This window comes from Miscanthus floridulus, chromosome 6, assembly GCF_019320115.1.
Source record: "Miscanthus floridulus cultivar M001 chromosome 6, ASM1932011v1, whole genome shotgun sequence".
Lineage (NCBI taxonomy): Eukaryota > Viridiplantae > Streptophyta > Magnoliopsida > Poales > Poaceae > Miscanthus > Miscanthus floridulus.
The window spans coordinates 135,189,545-135,211,852 of NC_089585.1; the positions used below are offsets into that span (position 1 = coordinate 135,189,545).

Here is a 22,308-nt window from a genome sequence, read left to right on the forward strand (position 1 = left end):
AGCGCGGTGGCATGAGCAGCATGGGCGGCGGCATACGAAGGCATGGGGACGTGGAGGCACGGGCGGTAGCGGCTTGGGCTCGATTGAGTGTAGGGAGCAGGGCACGGCGGCCGCGGCCGCGGCCATGGCAGCGATGGCGGAGGTGAGCTCGATGATGTTGGCGCGATGCAGGATGAGGGTTGGGTCAAGGAACGATGCACATGACGTTATATGGGGGTCCCCCCATGTCAGAAAAGGAAACAGGAAAAGAATCCAGAATGCGCACATTTTCTAGTGACTGGACGCTTCGGTGGTAGCGACCGGACGCTGCCACCCAACGTCCGGATGATTCCAATAAGGTCCAAAACCCCTAGAATCACGACCGGACACGTCCGGTGGACATCGATCGGACGTAGCCAGAGTCTGATGCAAGCAGCCATCATCATCCGGACATAGAGCCACTATCTGACCGAACGTTGGGAGAACACTGTTCCAGCGTCTGGTCACTCCTTTGTGGCAAGTTCACCTCCTATGAACTGACTGGACGCTGGACATCAGAGTCCGGTGCAGCATCCGGTCACTCCTTTTCTAGCGAAACTTTAAGATTCTTCGTGCTGCTTGTTCCCAATCAAGTCCCAACTCCAATAAGATCCAAATAAACACCAATTGTGACTGATGTGAGTAACCTCTCTCAAACCCTCATGTTTTTTAAAAATATTTTGCCTTAGGCTATTATTCTTTTTTATGAAAATAGGCAATAAGAGAGCAATTGAAGATAAACGATAAAACAACATTCATGAATATGCAATGCAATACTTGAAAGTAAATCTAGTTGCTTGTCAAGTTTGATCCAAGGTTAAGCTTCTTCACACGCTTTACGATGGTTATCTTAACCATGTTAGACAAGCCCTATATGTATTATCACAAAAATTAAACATGTTGTATATTACAATGCAATGCAATGCAAGGGACAACACAAGCTTATTTTTTAGTGAAGTTATTAAAATCAAGAACATTGAGCTCATTCCGTAATCTACAAAATGTTGCCTCATCTAGCGGTTTAGTGAAGATATCCGCCAATTGATCCTCGGTCCTTACACCTTCTAATGATATATCATTTTTAGCAACATGATCTCTAAGAAAGTGATGACGGACATCTATGTGCTTGGTGCGAGAGTGTTGAACCGGATTATTTGCAAGTTTTACCGCACTTTCATTATCGCACAAAAGAGGTACTTTATCTAGAACTACACCATAGTCTAGCAAAGTTTGTTTCATGTAATGTATTTGTGCACAACAAGCACCTGCGGTAATATATTCCGCTTTGGCGGTGAATAAAGCCACACTATTTTGCTTCTTGGAGGACCAAGACACAAGTGATCTACCAAGTAAATGGCATCCTCCGGATATACTTTTTCTATCAACTTTGCAACCGACATAATCCATATCGGAATAGCCAACTAACTCAAATATAGCTCATTTGGGATACCAAAGGCCAATGCTTGGTATGTGCTTAAGATACCTAAGGATTTTTTACGACAATTAAATGAGTTTCCTTATGATTAGCTTAACATCTAGCACACATACACACACTAAACATAATGTCGGGCCTAGATGCGGTTAAATATAGCAAGCTACCAATCATAGAGCGGTAGAGAGTTTGATCAACCGTGTTACCTCCCTCATCTAGGTCGAGATGTCCATTAGTTGGCATTGGTGTCTTGATTGTCTTATATTCATCTATCTTGAATCTCTTGAGAAGATAATTAGTATATGTGGGGGATATACCCCCGGGTACCACAAGATGGTACACGGGCCGCACCATCTGAGGTGGCCCGGCCCGTGAAATCAAGGCGTACATGGCAAGATTACAAGTTGTACTAGATATTGTAAATAGTACCAAATAGGATACTTTACTTGTAACCCTCCTCCTCTAGAGTATATAAGGAGAGGCAGGGGTCTCCTAGCGAGGGAGGTTAATCTGTATACATCTTAGTACAATACACCAAAGACATAGGACGTAGGGTATTACGTCGACCAGACGGCCCGAACCTCGTCATGTACTACAGAGAGATCAATATATTTCGTACATCATCATGTACTACCGCTCTCCACGTTTATTTTTCAAGAACATAGTTCGGTCAACGAGCTCATGCTTTGGGGCTCACCAAGACCACTATAGTGCTCAAGGACTCTGGCCAGACCACCCTTGTGCTTGGGGACTCGCCAAACCACTCCAAGCTCTGGGACCCTCGAGGACTCGCCAGACCACTCTGTGCTCTGGGACTTCTGGCCAGACCACTCCATGCTCGGGGACTACCTCGATCACTCTCTGACCATGGCTCGGGGACTTTGTCACTCGCTCCTCGACCTGTGCTTGGGGACTACCTCGATCACTCTCCGACCACAGCTTTGGGACTTCATCGCTCGTTTCTCGACCTACGCACGGGGACTGCCTCGACCACTCTTCGACCATGGCTCGGGGACTTTGCGTCTCAGCTACATGCGACTGGCAACTCACATATAGTTGGGGATATTTTTTCACACTTAGACCTTGCTACAAGGCTCATACCTCGCCTTCCAGCAAGCTCGGGGACTACATCGGTATGATGCACCTGTCGGTGCATCTCGTATCGCCTGTATGACGATTGGATTCTCAATTTAACTGGGAATTCTTTTTAGACCCTGGCACCACATGACTACATCACCTACTACCAGGCTCAGGGACTAAGTGGGCACACTTCACCTTGCGGTGAATGTGCTCAATCTGATGATCAAAGACGCTACGCTTCAAGACGCACTTACATTTCTTTTCAGAAATACAAGTGGGCACACTTCCTAGGACGGAAATCTTTTTCTTTCTTTTTAAGAGCACCATACATTCTTTGGACAACCTATTTCTTCGGTGACAATGGTGGTCGGAGATGTCAAGAACTCAAGCCTCATTGTTTGGAGAAGGTTAAAATGGCGTGTCGCATCAGAATACATGGCGCTCGGGGACTAGCTGTGGGGGATATACCCTCGGGTACCACAAGATGGTACATAGGTCACACCATCCGAGGTGGCTCGGCCCGTGAGATCAAGGCGTACATGGCAAGATTACAAGTTGTACTAGATATTGTAAATAGTACCAAATAGGATACTTTACTTGTAACCCTCCTCCTCCAGAGTATATAAGGAGAGGCAGGAGTCCCCTAGCGGGAGAGGTTAATCTATATACATCTTAGTACAATACACCAAAGACACAGGACGTAGGGTATTATGTCGACCAGACGGCTTGAACCTATCTAAATCGCTGTCTCTGCGTCTTGTGTCACCATCTGGTTCCTGATTACACGCATCCTACCGATAATCTACCACCACGGGCACCCCCCCTCGGTGGACTACCGACCATATTTCGTCGATAGTGACGCGCCAGGTAGGGGCCCCCTTTAGGGGTTGTGTGTGTGGATCCATGGTGAACCAGATGGGATCTCAAGATCAATGTTGTTTGCGACAACGTCCTTCGGCAACGGCGACTACGACCTACAGCGGGACTCGCCGTGCTTCCCGCGTGAACCTTCCTACCAGATCGGGTCTGCATGCATCAACGCCAAAGATTTAAGCGTAACATCATGTCATCACATGATGACATATCTACACCGCCATGCAAAGCTTCCGTCGGGCACACGGATGGCAACAGCAAGCAAGCTAATTATGGATATCATGGAGACAGAGGCTTCCGTGGATCACCAGATGGATGCATCTATGATGAACCTCCGATTGCTCAGACTACTAATTCAACCCTGGGCCTAGGAGTCTACAGACCATGTCGACCACGTCTCGAGCGGCCCCGTCGAGCTCCGACCATGACCACGTCGACCGTGACCATGTCGATCACGTCCCGAGCAGCTCCGCCGAGCTCTGACCACGTCGACCACGACCACGACCACGTCCCGAGCAGCTCTGCCGAGCTCCGACCACATCAGCCACCAGACCACATCACAATGATGATCGCCGTGAAGAACGGCGCTACGACAATCGCGACCACAGTCATGGCGATAGGCCGAAAAGCTCGAGGACCGAACAACTTCATTGCGACCAACCAGATGTCTATCCAAAGATAATTTTCCTCAACAACACCATCCATGGCAACCCAGCTTCTCGCGGCAGGCGTTCAACGATCACTGTACCGGGGATACATGCAAGAGGTGACGTCAACTAGTATATCCATCGTATTCATGCACGACGGACATGCAATCCAGCAAGATCAAGGCGATGACATGTGGAGTTTCATCAAAATTGCGGCAACTCAGCGTCAATCCATGACAACAGTTTTTTCCATCATATCATCCACGACGGCCCTCATGTACGTCCGTCATGAGGCCAAAAGTCCCGACCAGGCGTTGGTTCAATCCACAGCAGCATGAAGACAATGCAAGCTAGCCAAGAGTTACGCATATACGCGTATACATCTACACAAGTATACACGCAAGCCATCTCATTGGGCAGAAGGCCAAGATGATTTGTTCACATGCCCAAAAGCTAAGTGAATTCTCAATTAAATATTTATTACTTGATTTCTATTCAATGACACACAAATCTTTTTATTTTTCCTCATGCACCATCTCACGCGGCATCTCGCGATAACTGAAGCAAGATGCGTGCATGATGAGATCATCGACTCAAGGCACATGCCTGTCGTTGGAGCTTGGAGGAGAGGGTGTACAGACACAGGTTGGAACATCAAGGCCAAGTACACGAGCTCTGGAGCACTCGGAAGCCAGACGTCAATCAACTCATGTTGAGCCATCGGCGAGCCGTGTCGATCCATCAAACAAGCCATTCGAGCTATCTAGCAAGTCACGATGAGCCGTGTTGAGCCGCGTCGAGCCATTGAGCGAGCCAAGACGAGCCACAAGTGAGCCACGTCAAGCCATCTCTCGAACATCACAACACGCCGACTACTCCCACCGGTCATCAATAAAGCTAAGTATTATTTTTAATTGAAAATTTCTTCGATCATCGTACACCTCCGCCGACCACCCTAAGGGTGCGCTCCACGTCGAATTTTCTCCATACATACAATCCAAAACATGTATAAGTTTTTACAATGGTTCACCGATATGTTTTCCTTCCTGCTTGAGAATCCTAGAGCCGGCACTGTCTCCGGCTCCATGACATGCGTGCATGAGAGTCCGCCCTCTACGCTATGGGTAGTCGACAGTTGCTCCCTGGTAACACTGGCACTCTACGCGCGACAGCGTTCTGTACCTCGAGCTACGAGATGTTGGTTAGCCCAGGGCTAGCGCATTCTCCAGGACAGGTTAATACATCGTGCTACGTCGCTACATAACAAAAAGGGCTAAAAACAGCTAATGTTATTTTTCGAATATTACACCAAGTATAATTCATCGCCAACCAAACACCAAGTGTTTACTTCACCTCCTGCAGAGAGATCAATATATTTCATACATCATCATGTACTACCGCTCTCCGTGTTTATTTTTCAGAAACATAGTTCAGTCAACGAGCTCATGCTTCGGGGCTCGCCAAGACCACTATGGTGCTCGAGGACTCTGGCCAGACCACCCTTGTGCTCAGGGACTCGCCAGACCACTCTGTGCTTTGGGACTTCTGACTAGACCACTCCGTGCTCGGGGACTGCCTCAATCACTCTCCGACCATGGCTCGAGGACTTCGTCGCTCGCTCCTCGACCTATGCTCGGGGACTGCCTCGATCACTCTCCGACCATAGCTTTGGGACTTCGTCGCTCATTTCTCGACCTACGCACGGGGACTGCCTTGACCACTCTCCGACCATGGCTCGGGGACTTTGTGTCTTAGCTACATACGACTGGCAACTCGCATACAGCTGGGGATATTTTTTTGCACTTAGACCTTGCTACAAGGCTCGTACCTCGCCTTCCAGCAAGCTCGAGGACTACATCGGTACGATGCATCTGCCGGTGCATCTCGTATCGCCTGTATGACGATTGGATTCTCAATTTAACTAGGAATTCTTTTTAGACACTGGCACCATGTGACTACGTCACCTACTACCAGGCTCGGGGACTAAGTGGGCACACTTCACCTTGCGGTGAATGTGCTCGATCTGATGATCAAAGACGCTATGCTTCAAGACGCACTTACATTTCTTTTCAGAAATACAAGTGGGCACACTTCCTAGGATGGAAATCTTTTTCTTTCTTTTTAAGAGCACCATACATTCTTTGGACAACCTATTTCTCTGGCGACAATGGTGGTCGGAGATGTCAAGAACTCAAGCCTCACTGTTTGGAGAAGGTTAAAATGGTGTGTCGCATCAAAATACATGGCGCTCGGGGACTAGCTGTGGGGGATATACCCCCGGGTACCACAAGATGGTACATGGGTCGCACCATCCGAGGTGGCCTAGCCCATGAGATCAAGGCGTACATGGCAAGATTATAAGTTGTACTAGATATTGTAAATAGTACCAAATAGGATACTTTACTTGTAACCCTCCTCCTCTAGAGTATATAAGGAGAGGCAGGGGTCTCCTAGCGGGAGAGGTTAATCTATATACATCTCAGTACAATACACCAAAAACACAGGACGTAGGGTATTACATCGACCAGATGGCCCGAACCTGTCTAAATCGTTGTCTCTGTGCCTTGTGTCACCATCTGGTTCCTGATTACACGCATCCTACCGATAATCTACCACCACGGGCACCCCTCTCGGTGGACTGCTGACCATATTTCGTCGACATACAGCAATACAAATCGGACTCTCCATATTTCTCTTAAGAGATGAAAATTCCTTCTCTCATTTGCTTGACTTGAAAACCAAGAAAGAATATAAGCTCTCCAATCATTGACATCTTGAACTCCTTCGACATAAATTCACCAAACTTTTTGCAAGAATCTTCATTTGATGATCCAAAAATAATATCATCAACATACACTTGACAAATGAAGATGTGTCCATCAAGCTTCTTGGTGAATAGTGTGGTGTCGACCTTCCCGATGGTGAAACCCTTCTCAATGAGGAAGTCCCGAAGGCGCTCATGCCAAGCTCTTAGGGCTTGCTTAAGCCCATATAATGCCTTGAACAACCTATAAACATGATTAGGATATTTAGGGTCTTCAAACCTGAGAGGTTGATCAACATAGACTAGTTCATTAATAAAGCCATTTAAAAAAGCACTTTTCACATCCATTTGATATAGTTTCATTTTATGATGTGATGCATATGCAAGGAGGATACGGATGGCTTCTAATCTTACAACCGGTGCAAAGGTCTCTCCAAAATCCAATCCTTCAACTTGAGAGAACCCCTTTGCAACTAGTCTTGCCTTATTTCTCACAACTACGCCTTGATCATCTTGCTTCTTACAGAACACCCACTTTATTCCAATGACTCTTGCACCTTTTGGCCGCTCTTTAAGAGTCCAAACTTCATTGCGGGTGAAGTTGTTCAACTCTTCATGCATGGCATTTATCCAATTAGGATCTTGAAGAGCTTCTTCTACCTTGGTAGGCTTATAGCAAGAGACAAAAGAGTGATGAGCAATAAATGAAGCAAGTTTTTGTGAGCGAGTCATTACTCCCTTTGATGAGATCTTATGGATGATCTTATAGTAGAGGTGTATTTCTTCTATTGACCACTTAAGAAAGAGGTTGTGGAGCATCAACATCTTGTGCTTATGTCACCATTTGATCATGGGAGATATGGGTGTCTTCATTTTCTACTCTCTCATCTTTATCATCATCTTGTGGTACACTTGATAAAGAAGGTGTATCAATCACTTGTACATCATCTTCATCATCTTTAGACTCGATGTCTCCAACTAGAATGTTCTTCATAGTCTCCCTCAATGGTTCATCACCTACATCATCAAGATTCTCATATGCTCCTTGGGAGCCATTAGATTCATCAAATTTCACATCATATATTTCTTCAACCAAGCCGGTGGCATGATTAAATAATTTATATGTTTTGGACTTTGATGAGTAACCAACAAGAAAACCAATATCACAACATCTTTGAAACTTCCCTAGGTGTTACCGCTTCTTATAGATGTAGCATTTACAACCAAACACCCTAAAGAAGGAGACGTTCGACTTCTTCCCATTGAGCAACTCATAAGGTGTCTTGCCAAGGAATTTTTGAAGGAATAGGCAGTTGGATGCATAGCATGCGATGTTGATAACTTCTGCCCATAGAACTTCAGGGGTGTTGAACTCATCAATCATTGTCCTTACAAAAGTGATCAATATCTGGTTCTTCCTCTCAACTACACCATTTTGTTGAGGAGTATATGTTGTGGAGACCTCATGTTTGATTCCAACTTCATCACAATAGGCTTCTATGTTTGTGTTGTCAAATTCCTTCCCATTGTCACTTCTTATCTTCTTGAGCTTCACTTCAAATTTATTTTATGCTCTCTTGGTAAACTTCTTGAAGCATGATGCAACTTCGAATTTATCATAAAGGAAGAATATCCATGTATATCTTGAATAGTCATCAACCACCACAAGACAATAAAGATTTCCTCCTAAACTCTTGTATGTTGTTGGCCCAAATAAGTCCATATGAAGAAGTTCTAGCACTCTTATGGTTGACATGAAAGCTTTTGTTGAATGAGTATTTGCAACTTGCTTGTCGGCTTGACATGCACTACAAAGCTTGTCCTTCTCAAACTTCACATCCTTCAACCCTCTCACCAAATCATTCTTCATTAGATTCTTGAGTGAGCTCATCCCAACATGAGCAAGTCTTCTATGACATAGCCACCCAAGTGTTGTTTTGGTGAATAGACAAGTTTTTAAATTTGCATCTTCGGAGGTAAAATCCACTAGATATAGGTTGTTGTATCTAAATTCTTTGAATATCACTTGATCATCATCCTTCTTAGATACAATAACTATCTTCTCGGTGCACAAGCATTGGAAGCCAAGATCACACAATTGTCCAACGGATAGCAAGTTGAAGCTCAAAGAAGCAACATATAGCATATTTGAGATAGAATGATCATTTGATATTGCCACTTTGCCCAACCCTTTAACCTTGCCCTTTGAATTATCTCCAAATGTGATTCTTTCTTGTCCATGTACTTCTTCATCTAGTGAGGTGAACTTATGAGGATCACCGATCATATATTATGTGCAACCACTATCAATAACCTAATTACTTCCACCGGTCTTGTAGTTCACCTACACATAAGAGATCAAGTTTTAGGAACCTAAACTTATTAAGGGCCCTTCACCTTCTCAACAAGTGACTTAGCAACTCAAATCTTCTTAGGCCTATTCTTGTTGGAAGGTCCTAAGAATATGACTTTCATCTTTTCACTAGAATCCTTTCTAAGCATGTAGTGAGCATTAAAGGCAAAAGGTCTAGCATGTTTGGGCAAGGGTTGTGGTGGTAGAGTTTGGCACTCATGAGCAAAGTGGTCTTCTTGTCCACACTCAAAATACTTCTTTGACTTTGGCTTTTATTGTTATTGAGCTTGAGCTTTCTTCTCTTTGTTTGCTATGTACCCAATGCCATTTCTATCCATCTTCATAACGGTGTTCATAAGTAGCTCACTTTGAAGATGCTTGCCTCTAGCAAACTTGCTCAATCCAACCTTGAGGTGCTCTTTCTCCAACTTGAACTTATTGTTTTCTTCCTTGAGAGCATCATTGTTTTTCTTTTTCTTGAGCTTCTTGTTTTCTTCTTTGAGCTTTGTATTCTCAAGGATCAAACCATCATCACGAACAAGAGTTTCTAGCACTATAGACTTGGTGGTTTTGAGTTCTTCAAGATCTTTCTTGAGCTTTTCATTATCATTCTTGAGCTTAACAAACTGATCATAATCATCGGCCTTAACCACTTGTTTGTCCTTGCTACTAGAACTTTGCTCAATGCTCTCAATGATCAAATCATCACATGATGTAGCTATATCAATCTTGACAATATTGTTAGTAGCATCATGTGGCTCATTGGATAAATATTTTTGAGCAATAATAAGATTACCATGATTAATCTTAAGAGTTGTATATTCATCTTTTAGCATATTATGGCTAGTGATGAGCTTTTTAAGCATCCTTTTAAGTTTATCATGTTTATCTTTAAGCTCTTTCTTAGAAGATTTGGCTCCTTAAGTTTAGATGGCATAGCTTCATTTGCTTCTCTAAGCTCAACACTAATATTTTCGGTTATATCATATTTAGCTAAAAGAGAATCATTTTTAGCTTCTAGCTTATCATTCTTAGCTCTAGTCTTTATAATGATATTGGAGTATTTATTTAACAATTTAGCAAGATCATCATTAGAAGGTGATTCATATTCATCATCATCACTATCGCTATCATCATTACTAGCATGTTCATCATCATTTGATACATTGCGTTCACCCTTAGCCATAAGGCATAGGTGTGTAGAGGATGATGGCGGTGAAGATGATGAAGCATTAATAACAATGGTGGCCACCTTCTCGTTGTCACTATCATCATCGGATGAGCCACTAGATGGATCAATGTCCATGAGCCAATCACCAACGATGTATGACTTTCTACTCTTCTTCTTCTTGTGGAAGTCTTTCTTGCCATCTCTCTTCTTGTATGGCTTGTCTTTCTTCTTCTCATCTTCATCACTTGAGTTATCTTTCTTACCCTTGTTCTTGTTCTTAAACTTGTCTTTCTTGGGCTTTGTGCATTGGTGAGCTAGATGACTAAGTTCTCCACAACTGTAGCAATCTATCTCGGAGATTGGCTTCCTTCTAGAGCTAGTGAAGAACTTCTTCTTCTTGCTATCAAACTTGATGCCACTCTTATTGAGCTTCTTTAGTATCTTAGCGGTTTTTCTCACCATGAGAGCAAGACTTGCATCATCAACTTTATCATCACTTGAGCTCTCATACTCAAGCCTTGCTTTGCCCTTCTCTTGACTAGCTTTGAATGCTAAGTTCTTTTCTTTCTTCTTTTTAGAGGATGAGCCATCTTAAGGTGTGATGTGCATGTACATCTCATGAGCATTGATCTTTCCTAAGATTTATGTTGGTGTAGCGGTGAAAAGATCACCTTGATAAAGCATGGTCATAATATGCCCATATTTGTCAATGAGGAGGACACTCAAGATCTTTTTTACAACATTGGATAGTTGCATTTGAGTTAGTCCAAGCCCATTGACTTGCATTGACTTGCTCTACAAGAACATTCAAACGTGAATATATTTTATTAGCACATTCTTTAGTAAGCATTTCAAAAGAGTTAAGTTTTTTCATGACAAGATGATAGCGTTCCTCACGCTCACTCTTAGTTCCCTCATGGAGCACACAAACGTCCTACCATAGTGCATGGGCGTCTTTGTGGTTCCTCACCTGGTTGAACACATCTTTATAAAGGCCTCAAAATATGGTGTTTCTAGCCTTTGCATTTCATTTTTCATAATTCAACTCATCGCCTTGTAGGTTAGTAGCATCCTGAGATTTTAGGAAGCCTTGTGAGGCGGCTCTAAGTATTCCAACATTTAGAGCTTCTAAGTACGCCTCCATGCGAATTTTTCAATATAGAAAATCATCCCCCTCAAAGATAGGAGGAGGTCCATCCCCATGAGACATCTTTCTCTAGGTGGTTAAGCCTAAATACGTGAGCACAAGGCTCTGATACCCAATTGAAAGAATCAAGATGCCCAAGAGAGGGGGTAAATTGGGCTAATTCTAAATTTCTTTATAATAATTAAACTCTATGATTAGTCCAATTAACCCCTTATGCCTAGAAAGTATTTCTGTTGATCTAACACACAAAAGTTTAGCACCCTAAGTTCTAATCCTACTCTAACATGGCAATTCTAAGAATGTAAAAGATAAGAATTGAATTGCTCAAAGTAAAGAGAGAAGGAGGAACATGGTGATGTTTTGTCGAGGTATCGGAGAGTCGCCACTCCCCACTAGTCCTCATTGGAGCACCCGTGCAAGGGTGTAGCTCCCCCTTGATCCGCGCAAGGATCAAGTGCTCTCTACAGGTTGATTCTTTGATACTCCATCGCGGTGAATCACCCATAACCATTCACAACTTGAGTTGGGTTATCCATAAGCACCGCCGGATGATCACCAATCTCCCAATCACCACCAAGCCATCTAGGTGATGGTGATCACCAAGAGTAACAAGCACAAACTCTCACTTGACCATGACAAGCCTAATGAGAAGGGTGGATGCGTACTTAGCTACTCTTGATCTCACTAATGACTGCTTCTTTGGGATTCTCAAATCTTAATCACCTCACTAGGACCTTGCTCTTCTTGGCACTCTCAAGGATGTTTCTCAGTTGTTGAAATGAGCAAAAGTACCCCCACACATGAATGGAGAAAGTATTTATAACATGGGTTGAAAAACGAACCGTTATGTGCCTCTCATGTTGACCGGACGCGCTGGTCAGTTCACCTCGAACTCCAGTATTTACAGTGTGACCGAACGCTAGCCAGCCTTCGGTCAGCACTGTCCGGACGTGTCTGGTCGTGATTTTCCCTCTCTAGAACCTTATTGGAGTCGACCGGACGCTGACCCTCAGCGTCCGGTCACTTGACCTCTCAGTGTTCGGTCGCACTAGACGAAAACACCTTGGTCAAATGAACTGGTCGGACCCTGAGCCAGCGTCCGGTCACACCGGAGCTAGCGTCCGGTCAGTATTTAACCCTACATTCACTTCCAATTTTTGAACGTACGCGAATAAAGTTTACTCCAATAGATCTAAGGGCTTTCTAGGAGCTACCTAGTGCTAGGATTAGCAAGTGTGTACCATACCTAATCCACTAGACTCACATAGGTTAAGCTATCCGTCCTTACCCCCTTAATAGTACGGCCAAAGGAAAAACAAAGTCCTAAATTACTCTAAGTGTCTCTTCAACTCCAATCGACACTTAGAACTAGTTCATCCTTAACCTTGTCGTTCATCCTTTGAAAACCGAAATAATTTTCATCGTAGGGGCATGACCACCATAATAGCCCAATCGATCTCCATTACCATGACCTAACTTAATTACCTTTACAAAACACACGTTAGTTATAATAATTATATATTGTCATTAATCATCGAAACCCAACTAGAGACCTAGATGCTTTCAGACGGCATGCAACCGGTGTGGAAGGTCTCGGTGTCCACACGGACGTGCCCCACGCCAACTTTGTCAAAGTCCACGGTGGAGATGGTGGAGGCACTGAAGCTGGATCCGCACCGCTACGCCGCTGACCTGACCAGCCTGCACGATCGGCTAAACAGGCAAACCGGCTATTGTTGTGTTCTGCTCATGTAGCGCTGGATTGGATCGGATTGGCCGTTTTAATTAAGGGCATGTTCGACTGGTATTAAAGTCGGCTGAAGCTGTTTTGTTATGAGAGAAAGATATAGTAGATTCTATCTGATAAGCCGGCTAATAAGTTCAAGCGAATAGGCCGTAAGCGCCGAAGACGCTGGGCTGCACATGAACCCTGCCTGGGGGGCGAGCGCCTACACGACCGTAGTACGGTCTCGGACGAGCTGGGTGCGCGGTACACGACTGTAACTTGGGGCTGAACGCCCACACGAAAGAAGTGCACAGAACCTCTTCTCTCTTTTTAGGTGGTAGTAGATATATACATAGGACCGACCTAAGATAAAACTTGTACTCCCTTCGTCCAGAAAAGAATGTAATTATGAAATCCGCATGGGTTAAATTAACTCAATTTTGACCGAGTTTTTAATAAATAGTATTAGTATTTATGTCTTTAAATATATTATATAACTAATTTAATGATACTTATTTTGTATCAAGAATATTAGTTTTTATTTGTATACTTTTAGTCAAAGTTTAATATGTTTTACTTCTCGAAAACGAGAAATACATTCCTGGGTGGAGTACTCTATGGATTGGATACTAGTTCGGTTGTACTATTTTCAGCTTGTTTCAGTTCACATAACATTATTAAATTAGCCAAAATAAGTTTCAAAATGACCAGCCGAACACCCCACTGCTGTTAACGGTGCCCCTGGTTTTACGAGAGAAAACCGATCTAGTTGTCCATGAACGCGATAGCTATGCCGTCACCCATCTTTAAATCAGCAACTGCATCATCCTTTACATTGCTCACGCGTTCGTTGGATCGCACGGAAGGAGCGTAACTGACCACCCGCGCCGCACGGATCGCCCAGCCCCCTCGCGGCCTTTCGCACACCAACCCACCCGTTGGCACGCACGCGAAGAAGGCGAACCGGATAAGAGCAAGCCTAATAATATAGCAGGCTGACTGGCTGTAAAGTTTTTTATTGTTTTCTTTTATCCCACTCATATAGTAGTTAGCTATTTACGGTTAATACATGGCCCACTTGTATCTCTCACAGACTTTTTTGGTTCTTGTGTCTAAGCCGGCTATAAGCTTACAGCCCGTTTCTTCTCTCTCTCCTCTACCTCAGCATTTAGTCGGCTTACAGCCTGCTATTATACTTTGCTCTCACCCCGCGCCCGCGCCGTACACCTGTGCCGCTGTGCGAGCGACACGGAGAACAGAAAAAAAAAAAAAAAGAGGGGGAGCGGAGCGAGGCAGGGTCCACAGGGACTTGACTCGGTTTGCGTGCAACCCACGCAGCGCACCGGCCCACGAAGCGGCGGCCGCAACGCGCCGGGCGGCAGGTGCCCACCAGCCAGAGGCGCCAGTTCGCGGGGCCACAGGAGGCCCGCGCAGGGAGGATCCGGACGCGAACCTCGTATCAAATCCGCTTATGGGCAGCCGTCCTATAAGAGGCCTCGAGTCCGCCGGCGCATCGCAAACCCGCGCCGGCCGCCGCCGCCGCCGTCTCCACCGATCGATCGATCGCCGGGAAACTAACCCCTGCCGCTGCTGCTGCGTTCGGAGCCTTCGTCGACGATGTCTGGAGCCGGTGAGGAGGACAAGAAGCCCGCGGAGGGCGGCGCCCACATCAACCTGAAGGTCAAGGGTCAGGTCAGCTCGCCGGCGGTTCCCCCTTCCTCATCTTCTTCCCCGCGGTTGGTAGATTAGCGCTGTTAAACCCGCCCCCTCGTAGCGATCGATCGTCGTTGCGCGGTGGTTTATCGGATTCCTAGGGTGCCAGCGATTTGGGATTACCGGTAGCGATGTCTCAGTTTTCTGCGAGCGAATGTTTGCCGATTGCGTTCGCCTATGTGCCCTAGGTCTCTCGGGTAGGGGCCCTCCTCGCATCACCGGTTCCTAGCGATTGACTTTTGTGTTGACCCGATTATATATTTGATTGTTCATACTTGCAGTACTAATTGTCTGAATAGGGCATCGATTGTTGATCATACAAACTGTACTAATTTCAATGCAGAATGCTCATATTTTATTTCGCTAGATTGATGTTTGCTAACAGCAAAGTTGAATAATGATATGCCTTACGTCTCGCATGTGACTCACATCTATTGCTAGTCAATCTGTACTGGGGTACTAAGGACACTGGCAGAATTCTCATCTTTAAAATTATAGTTGTATGTTTGTAACGGTTTAAGCACCATAAAGTTTGACGGTTTAAGCACCATGAAGTTTTGACAGTTTAAGCACCATGAAGTTTGTTATGATCGTGAGATTGTAGTAAGTTATATATGATAGCCGGGAAGTTGGAAAACCATATGATTGTTGGTTGCTTTGTTCTCTGGTATTCATTTTTTTTATCCCACATGATTCTGAATAGAGGATTATCCATAATTCTGTCCTAAGGTAGGCCTAATCAATAGAGGTTTATCCTGTAGATTTACAGGATTATACTTGTTTATACTGTTATTTTTTTTTTGTTGGGGGATATGGCTTGTCTATGAGATGCCACGAGTTCAGATTGCTCATAATTGTCGGTAGCTTTCCTGGTCTTAATTATTGCAAAAGAATTGTTGAAGTTGCCTGACATTACTTTATTCTTAGTTTGCCATAGAACTTCTTGATGGTCTTTTATATATCATGGCATTGAATTTATCTTAATGAAATTGTTTTGATCTGTCAGTTGTATTATGAGTTATTTTAAAGGCACTGCACATTAGCTTGCAAGTTGTTTATATTCTCAGGACATTGGATTTTGCCTAATAAAATCTATTTGTGATCTGTAAGATGTATAATCAGAGTTATTTTAGAGGCACTATAGTTTGCGTATAAAGAGAATTCTCGCTAATACTAATTGGTTGGTGTATTTGGGATATGCTGCTTGACAGTGCACCAAAAATGCTTGTCAAACATTGACCTATTTGAGATAGTTCTAGGGTGTGTGCCAGTACTCCATTCCTTTAGTTCTAGGTAGTTTAATTTGGCTGACATTTTGAAGTGTTTTTTATTTCTTTCTATGTGATATGTGGTCTATCAAGGACTGTACACAGGTGACCTTAAATGATTTACTTGGGTTTTGTAGCTCCATTATATTTGCTAAAAATTTTCATTGCCTAATGTAAGTTGAGACGTCTTTTAAGCATTGATCAAAATTTGAACTCTGTTTTTGAAAAAATTGAAACTTATTTTAATGTATTTGAGTGATCGATTCTCTTTGGAGATAACAATATTGCATCATCAATTTACTGATTGAGCTGCTCTATGTATTGGTTGAACATTGCGGCATTTTACATGTCATATTGTTTAGGTTACAATCTTCTGATATCGCTGTCCGTAGTACTACCTGTCACTTACTCTTTTCTTTATGATAATATATAGGATGGCAATGAGGTGTTTTTCCGTATCAAGAGGTCCACCCAGCTGAAGAAGCTGATGAATGCCTATTGCGACCGCCAGTCAGTGGACATGAATGCAATTGCATTCCTGTTTGATGGCCGCAGGCTTCGCGGCGAGCAGACCCCAGATGAGGTGCGCGGTGCTTGCAAACCCACTTTTCTTTCAGTATCTTGCCCCTAGCATTGAGAGGAATCCTTGACTGGTATTTCTTATGCCTGTGCAGCTGGAAATGGAAGACGGCGACGAGATCGACGCCATGCTTCACCAGACTGGAGGCAGTGTCCCCGGCGCCTAGATGCAGCCGTTGCGGACCCCCTCTTTTGCTGCGCCATGCTCCACCTTCCCTAGCAGTAAATTAAAGAAGTCTTTTTAAGGAACTTGTGATGCTCTGGCACCCTGTGCCATTGCTGAGGGACATCATTTGCCTTGTTTAGTATGGTTTGGTACTTTGGTCTGTCATGACTCGTTTATCTATCCCCTAATATACCCCGCCATGTTTGTACTCCCAATGATGCGCCGATGATTTGTTTTGTTTTGCCTGCTCGAAGTGTGCTTTGCTTTACTGACCATCCCTTGCGACCTTGTCTGCTGGTCCTGTGTAGTACGTTTTGTGCACGGTGACAGGGCTGATGGTTTGTTTTGTGTTTGCGGTAGTGTAGGAAGTCGTGCGCTGCACGTGTCGTCTTAATGGTTTCGATGCTAATGTTACCATGATAGCCTGGTTATAGAGAAATCAGGCAATGTCTGTCATGGCTTGTTTGCCATGATATGCTCTGCCTCCTCGCTTTCGGCTGTATTATGCAGTGCTGCCCCTGCAAGTGAGGAATGATGACGCGGAGGAATTTTTTTTATTAAAAAAATGGTTGTAGTGTGGAATGGAGTGGATTAATTAAGTTGGTATGGATGTGGATGTATCCATTTTGGGTAATCCGGTAGATCTGTCACTACAACTGATGCTACACCTGTTAGCCGTGTTTAGTTGGAAGGAAAGTTGGAATTTGACTATTGTAGCATTTTTTTTATTTGGTAATTAGTGTTCAATTGTGGACTAATTAGGCTCAAAACGTTCGTCTTGTGATTTCCAACCAAACTGTGCAATTAATTTTTTTTGTCTACATTTAATGCTCCATGCATGTATCGTAAGATTCGATGTGATGGCTACTGTAGCACTTTTTGAGAACAGTTTTTGAAACTAAACGCGCGCTTATTTCTAATGGCACACCATTATATAAGCAATAAGCGCTAAGCAGTGATACATATACAATACTCTAGATTTGTAAAAGTGAATGCTCTAGATTTGTAATTTTAGAAAATTTTAATGTTCAAATTCTCGTTCCATCAATTATGTGATAATAAAGACAGCACAGAGTCAAATTTCGGATGAGGATGACATGATATACTTTTTCGCCTTATAGGCCTCGTTCAGCTTACCCCATATTCTGCTTGTTCGATTTCTTTTTTCAGTTAGAATAATATTTTTCTCTCACAACAATTCAGCTAGAACCGTGTTTTTTAGCCAGTTTCAGCCAAAATTCTGCCAACCGAACAAGGCCATATATTTTGATGAGTCGGATATGATATAATTTATTTTAAGAGAGGTAAAACTGATGTCTGTGACTACGAGCCAGTGTATATGAATTGAACAAACGTTTAAACTCTCAACCCCATTGCATGAGTTGAACAAACTTTTTAACTCTTGATTGACAAGCACAGAGTCAAAGTATGATCCACGAAGTGGAGGAGAGAGAGGAGAGTTGGAAGGGATCAGAGTGTGCAAAGAAGCTCCAATGATTTTCCATCTTTTATTTGCTGATGATTCTTTAATCAAGGAAAAATGGTGTTCTTGCCCCTTACACAGATGTGCAATTGTGATTTTACCCTCGTTTTTCTAACTTTATGATTTTGCCCTTAACTGTTCATAAGTCAACGCGAATTTGTCCCTGGTCAACGCGGCAAAATCGCGTTGACTTGTGAACAGTTAAGGACAAAATCACAAAGTTAGAAAAGCGATGGCAAAATCACAATTGCACATCAAAGTAGGGGCAAGAACACAAGAGCCCCTTAATCTTTATATGCATGCTGATAAAAAGAACGCTCACTGCCCCAATGGTTTTTCATCTTTTATTTGCTGATGATTCTTTAATCTTTACATGCATGCTGATAAAAAGAATGCTCACTGCCCCAATAGTTTCCCATCTTGTATTTGCTGATGATTCTTTAATCTTTATATGCATGCTGATAAAAAGAATGCTCACTGCCTGAGGAATCTATTAGACAGATATTGTCAAAACTCAGGCCAATTGTTGAGTGAGAACAAATCAAGTATTTTCTTCTCTGGGAATACAGAGACTAGTGTCAAATTGGAGGTATGTGCATCTCTGAATATTATGAGTGAATTTTGGCTCACCTGCATTAGTGGGGGCAAACATAAGCGATTGTTTTCAGCATCTTATTGATAGAATTATTCAGAGAGTTAGCGGATGGAAGGAGAATTTGTTAAGCATGGGTGGAAAGGAGGTTTTCATTAAATCCATTGCCCAAGCCATGCCAACATACGCGAAGGGATGACACACGTTATATCTGAAAGCTCTAGTTTGGTTTTGGTGAATTGATGAAACCCTAAGTGCTAACATAGTTTATCAAGTGATCATGAGATAGGTAGCACATTTCAAGTGGTGAAGCAAATGAAGATCATGACATGATGATGGTAATGCCATGATGATGATCAAGTGCTTGGACTTAAAAAGAAGAAAGACAAAAACAAAAGACTCAAGGCAAAGGTATAAATGATAGGAACCATTTTGTTTTGGTGATCGAGACACTTAGTGAGTGTGATCACATTTAGGATCGATAGTCGTACTATTAAGAGGGGTGAAACTCATATCGAAATGCGGTTATCAAAGTTCCACTAGATGCTCTAACTCATTGCATATGTATTTAGGATCTAGTGGAGTGCTAACACCCTTGAAAATGTTTATGAAAATATGCTAACACATGTGCACAAGGTGATACACTTAGTGGTTGGCACATTTGAGCAAGGCTTAGAAACTTTACCGGTGGAGTGTCCGTCCGTAGAGTGCGGACAGTCCGACGGTGCCACCGGTGCCCTAAACTTAGGTGAATGTGGTCACTGTAAGTGACCGGACGCTGGTCTCTAAAGGACCGGCTCGTCTGGTCAGTAGCAGCAGAAGAAGCACAGCGTCGGTCGTCAACCGGACGCTGGTGCTGAAACGATCGGACGCTGGATGGCTGTGTCCGGTCACACTAACATGGTCATGCATAGGGGAAACACCAAGTGACCGGACGCTGGGTGAGTCTGGTCAAGCATGACCGGACGCGTCCGGTCGTGAAAAATCATTTCTAGATGCTTACTGGAAACGACCGGACGCTGATGTCCAGCGTCTGGTCACTTTGTAGCAGCGCGTCTGGTCATCTCTTGACCATTAAGATTGGGCGATCAACATTTGAAAAGAGGGGACACGTGACACGCATCACGTGATCGAACGCTGAGGTCTAGCATCCGATCAATATGACCGGAGCGTCCGGTCACCCTGTGGTGTGTCCAGTGAAGGGGTATAACGGCTCTATTTTATGTGGGCTTCTATTTAAGCCCCATGGCCGACTCAAGCTCACCCTCTTGGCCATTTGTATTGATATAGTAACCTTGTGAGTTTAGCCAAAACCCTTCCACTCATCTCCATCATTGATTCATAATCTTTGTGAGATTGTGAGAGAATCCAAGTGCATTATTTGAGTGTTTGCATCTAGAGGCACTTGGTGTTCGTGTTTCACTGTGGGGTTCGCTTGTTACTCTTGGTGGTTGCCGCCACCTAGACGGCTTGGAGCAGCGAGGATCGTTGAGCGGAGGGTGGTGATTATCTTCGGCTCTGATCGTGGTGATTGTGAGGGGTTCTTAACCTTTTCTCGGTGAAGAGCCAAAAGGTACTCTAGTGAATTGCTCGTGGCTTATGTGATCCTCATCTTGTGTTGGTTGTACGGCACCCTATTGAGGGTTTGGCGTGTGATGCCAATTAGCGCGTGAATCTCTAAGTGAGTGAATCGCCACAACGAGGAGTAGATTGCCGGCAAGCAAGTGAACCTCGGTAAAAAATCATTGTGTTCATTATTTGATTCCAAGGTGATTGGTCTTTATTGGTATTCATTCTTGTGATTGTTTAGCTCCTTCCTCGACAAGGCGGTATAAACATCTTGCTCACTTTCTTTACATTACCGCAAACTAGTTGTCAAGCTCTTTAGTGTAGCTAGTTGTGAGAGCTTGTTAGTTTAGTTAGTGTGCTCTTTAGTTAGCTTTTGAGAGCACACAAACTTAGTGTAGTGTCATAGCTATTGTGTAGATAGAAACTATATAAACTAGAATTGTGGTAGGTGGCTTGCTATTTTAGTAGGCTAGCGCAACACTTACTTCGCCTCATAATTGTGTAACCGGTTTGTTAAGTGTTGTTGTAGATCTTTTTTAATAGGCTATTCACCCTCCCTCTAGCCATTAGGACCTTTCAATATCACATTTTTTGTGGGGGTGACGACAATGATCAGATAAAAATTCATTGGCAAGCTTGGTGGAAACTGTGTACTAAAGGGTAAAGGTGGCATTGGTTTCAGGGACTTCCATAGCTTTAATTTAGCTATGCTTGCAAGACAAGTTTAGAGATTGTTGTGTGATCCAGATTCCCTATGTGCAAGGGTCTTGAGAGCAAAGTATGCCTAGATGGTAAATTGCTCTAGGCAAAGATGAGAAGTCGGAGTTCGTTTACATGGTAGAGTGTGCTAGCGGGCTTAGAATGTTTTAAAACATGGGTATATTTGGCGAGTTGGAGATGGCACACAAACAAACATTTGGGACAATAACTGGATTTTGAGTAGTCACAACAGGAAAGTATTAACTCTAATAGGTGATATTCTAGTTTCAATGGTGGATGAACTCAATAAGCCAGTTGATGATCGGTGGGATGAAGAGTTGATTAGATCCCTTTCCTGGTCTGTGGATGTGAATCAAATCCTCCAAATACCGATTGCTCCTAGACATGAGGATTTGATCGCATGGCACTTTATCCGGAACGACTTGTTGCCGGTGAAATCAGCCTATCATTGTTAATGGAATCATAGTTTTGGGAACAATGTCCATCATGTAGCGGCAAGTGGAATGGATGCGACGTTAGTATGGAGGTAGTTATGGAATTTATCGCTTCCTAGCAAGATCAGAATTTTAGATGTCGTGTGCTTCATGGATGCATCCCGTGCTTTATTACTTTGGCCAACAAGCATATTATAAATTCAAAAACTTGTCCTATGTGTCAATCAGAGGATGTTAGGCATGTGATGTTTGCTTGTCATCATGCTAAAGAGGTTTGGAGTGCCCTTGGGATTGGGCAGGAGATTGAGCCGCTTCTAGTGGAAAATAGACGGGCTCGGTTATGACACAAGAAGCCATCAGATGGGGCGGATGGGCTATGCATTAGAGCAATGTTGGCTTGACGGAACTTATACTAACAAGGTGCTAGTATATCCGGTGACAACAAAGACGAGCAATACATGGAGAAGACATTCAGTTGCCACCAAGGTTGGCTCTGTCCATCGCAGCGATCACGACAAATTATAATTTGTCACCAAAGAAAACCATTGTGATCAATAAGGGTTAGAGGAAGCC

General features: G+C 43.6%; 1 protein-coding gene across 1 annotated transcript; it reads left to right on the forward strand.

Moving 5' to 3' along the window:
* The first annotated feature begins 14,713 nt into the window (after positions 1-14,713).
* LOC136459744 (small ubiquitin-related modifier 1-like) lies at positions 14,714-17,152 on the forward strand. Its single transcript, XM_066459581.1, has 3 exons — positions 14,714-14,903; positions 16,626-16,775; positions 16,867-17,152. Exons 1-3 carry the CDS (start codon positions 14,829-14,831, stop codon positions 16,936-16,938), a joined length of 297 nt encoding a protein of 98 aa, XP_066315678.1. The 5' UTR covers positions 14,714-14,828; the 3' UTR covers positions 16,939-17,152.
* The last annotated feature ends 5,156 nt before the right edge of the window (positions 17,153-22,308 follow it).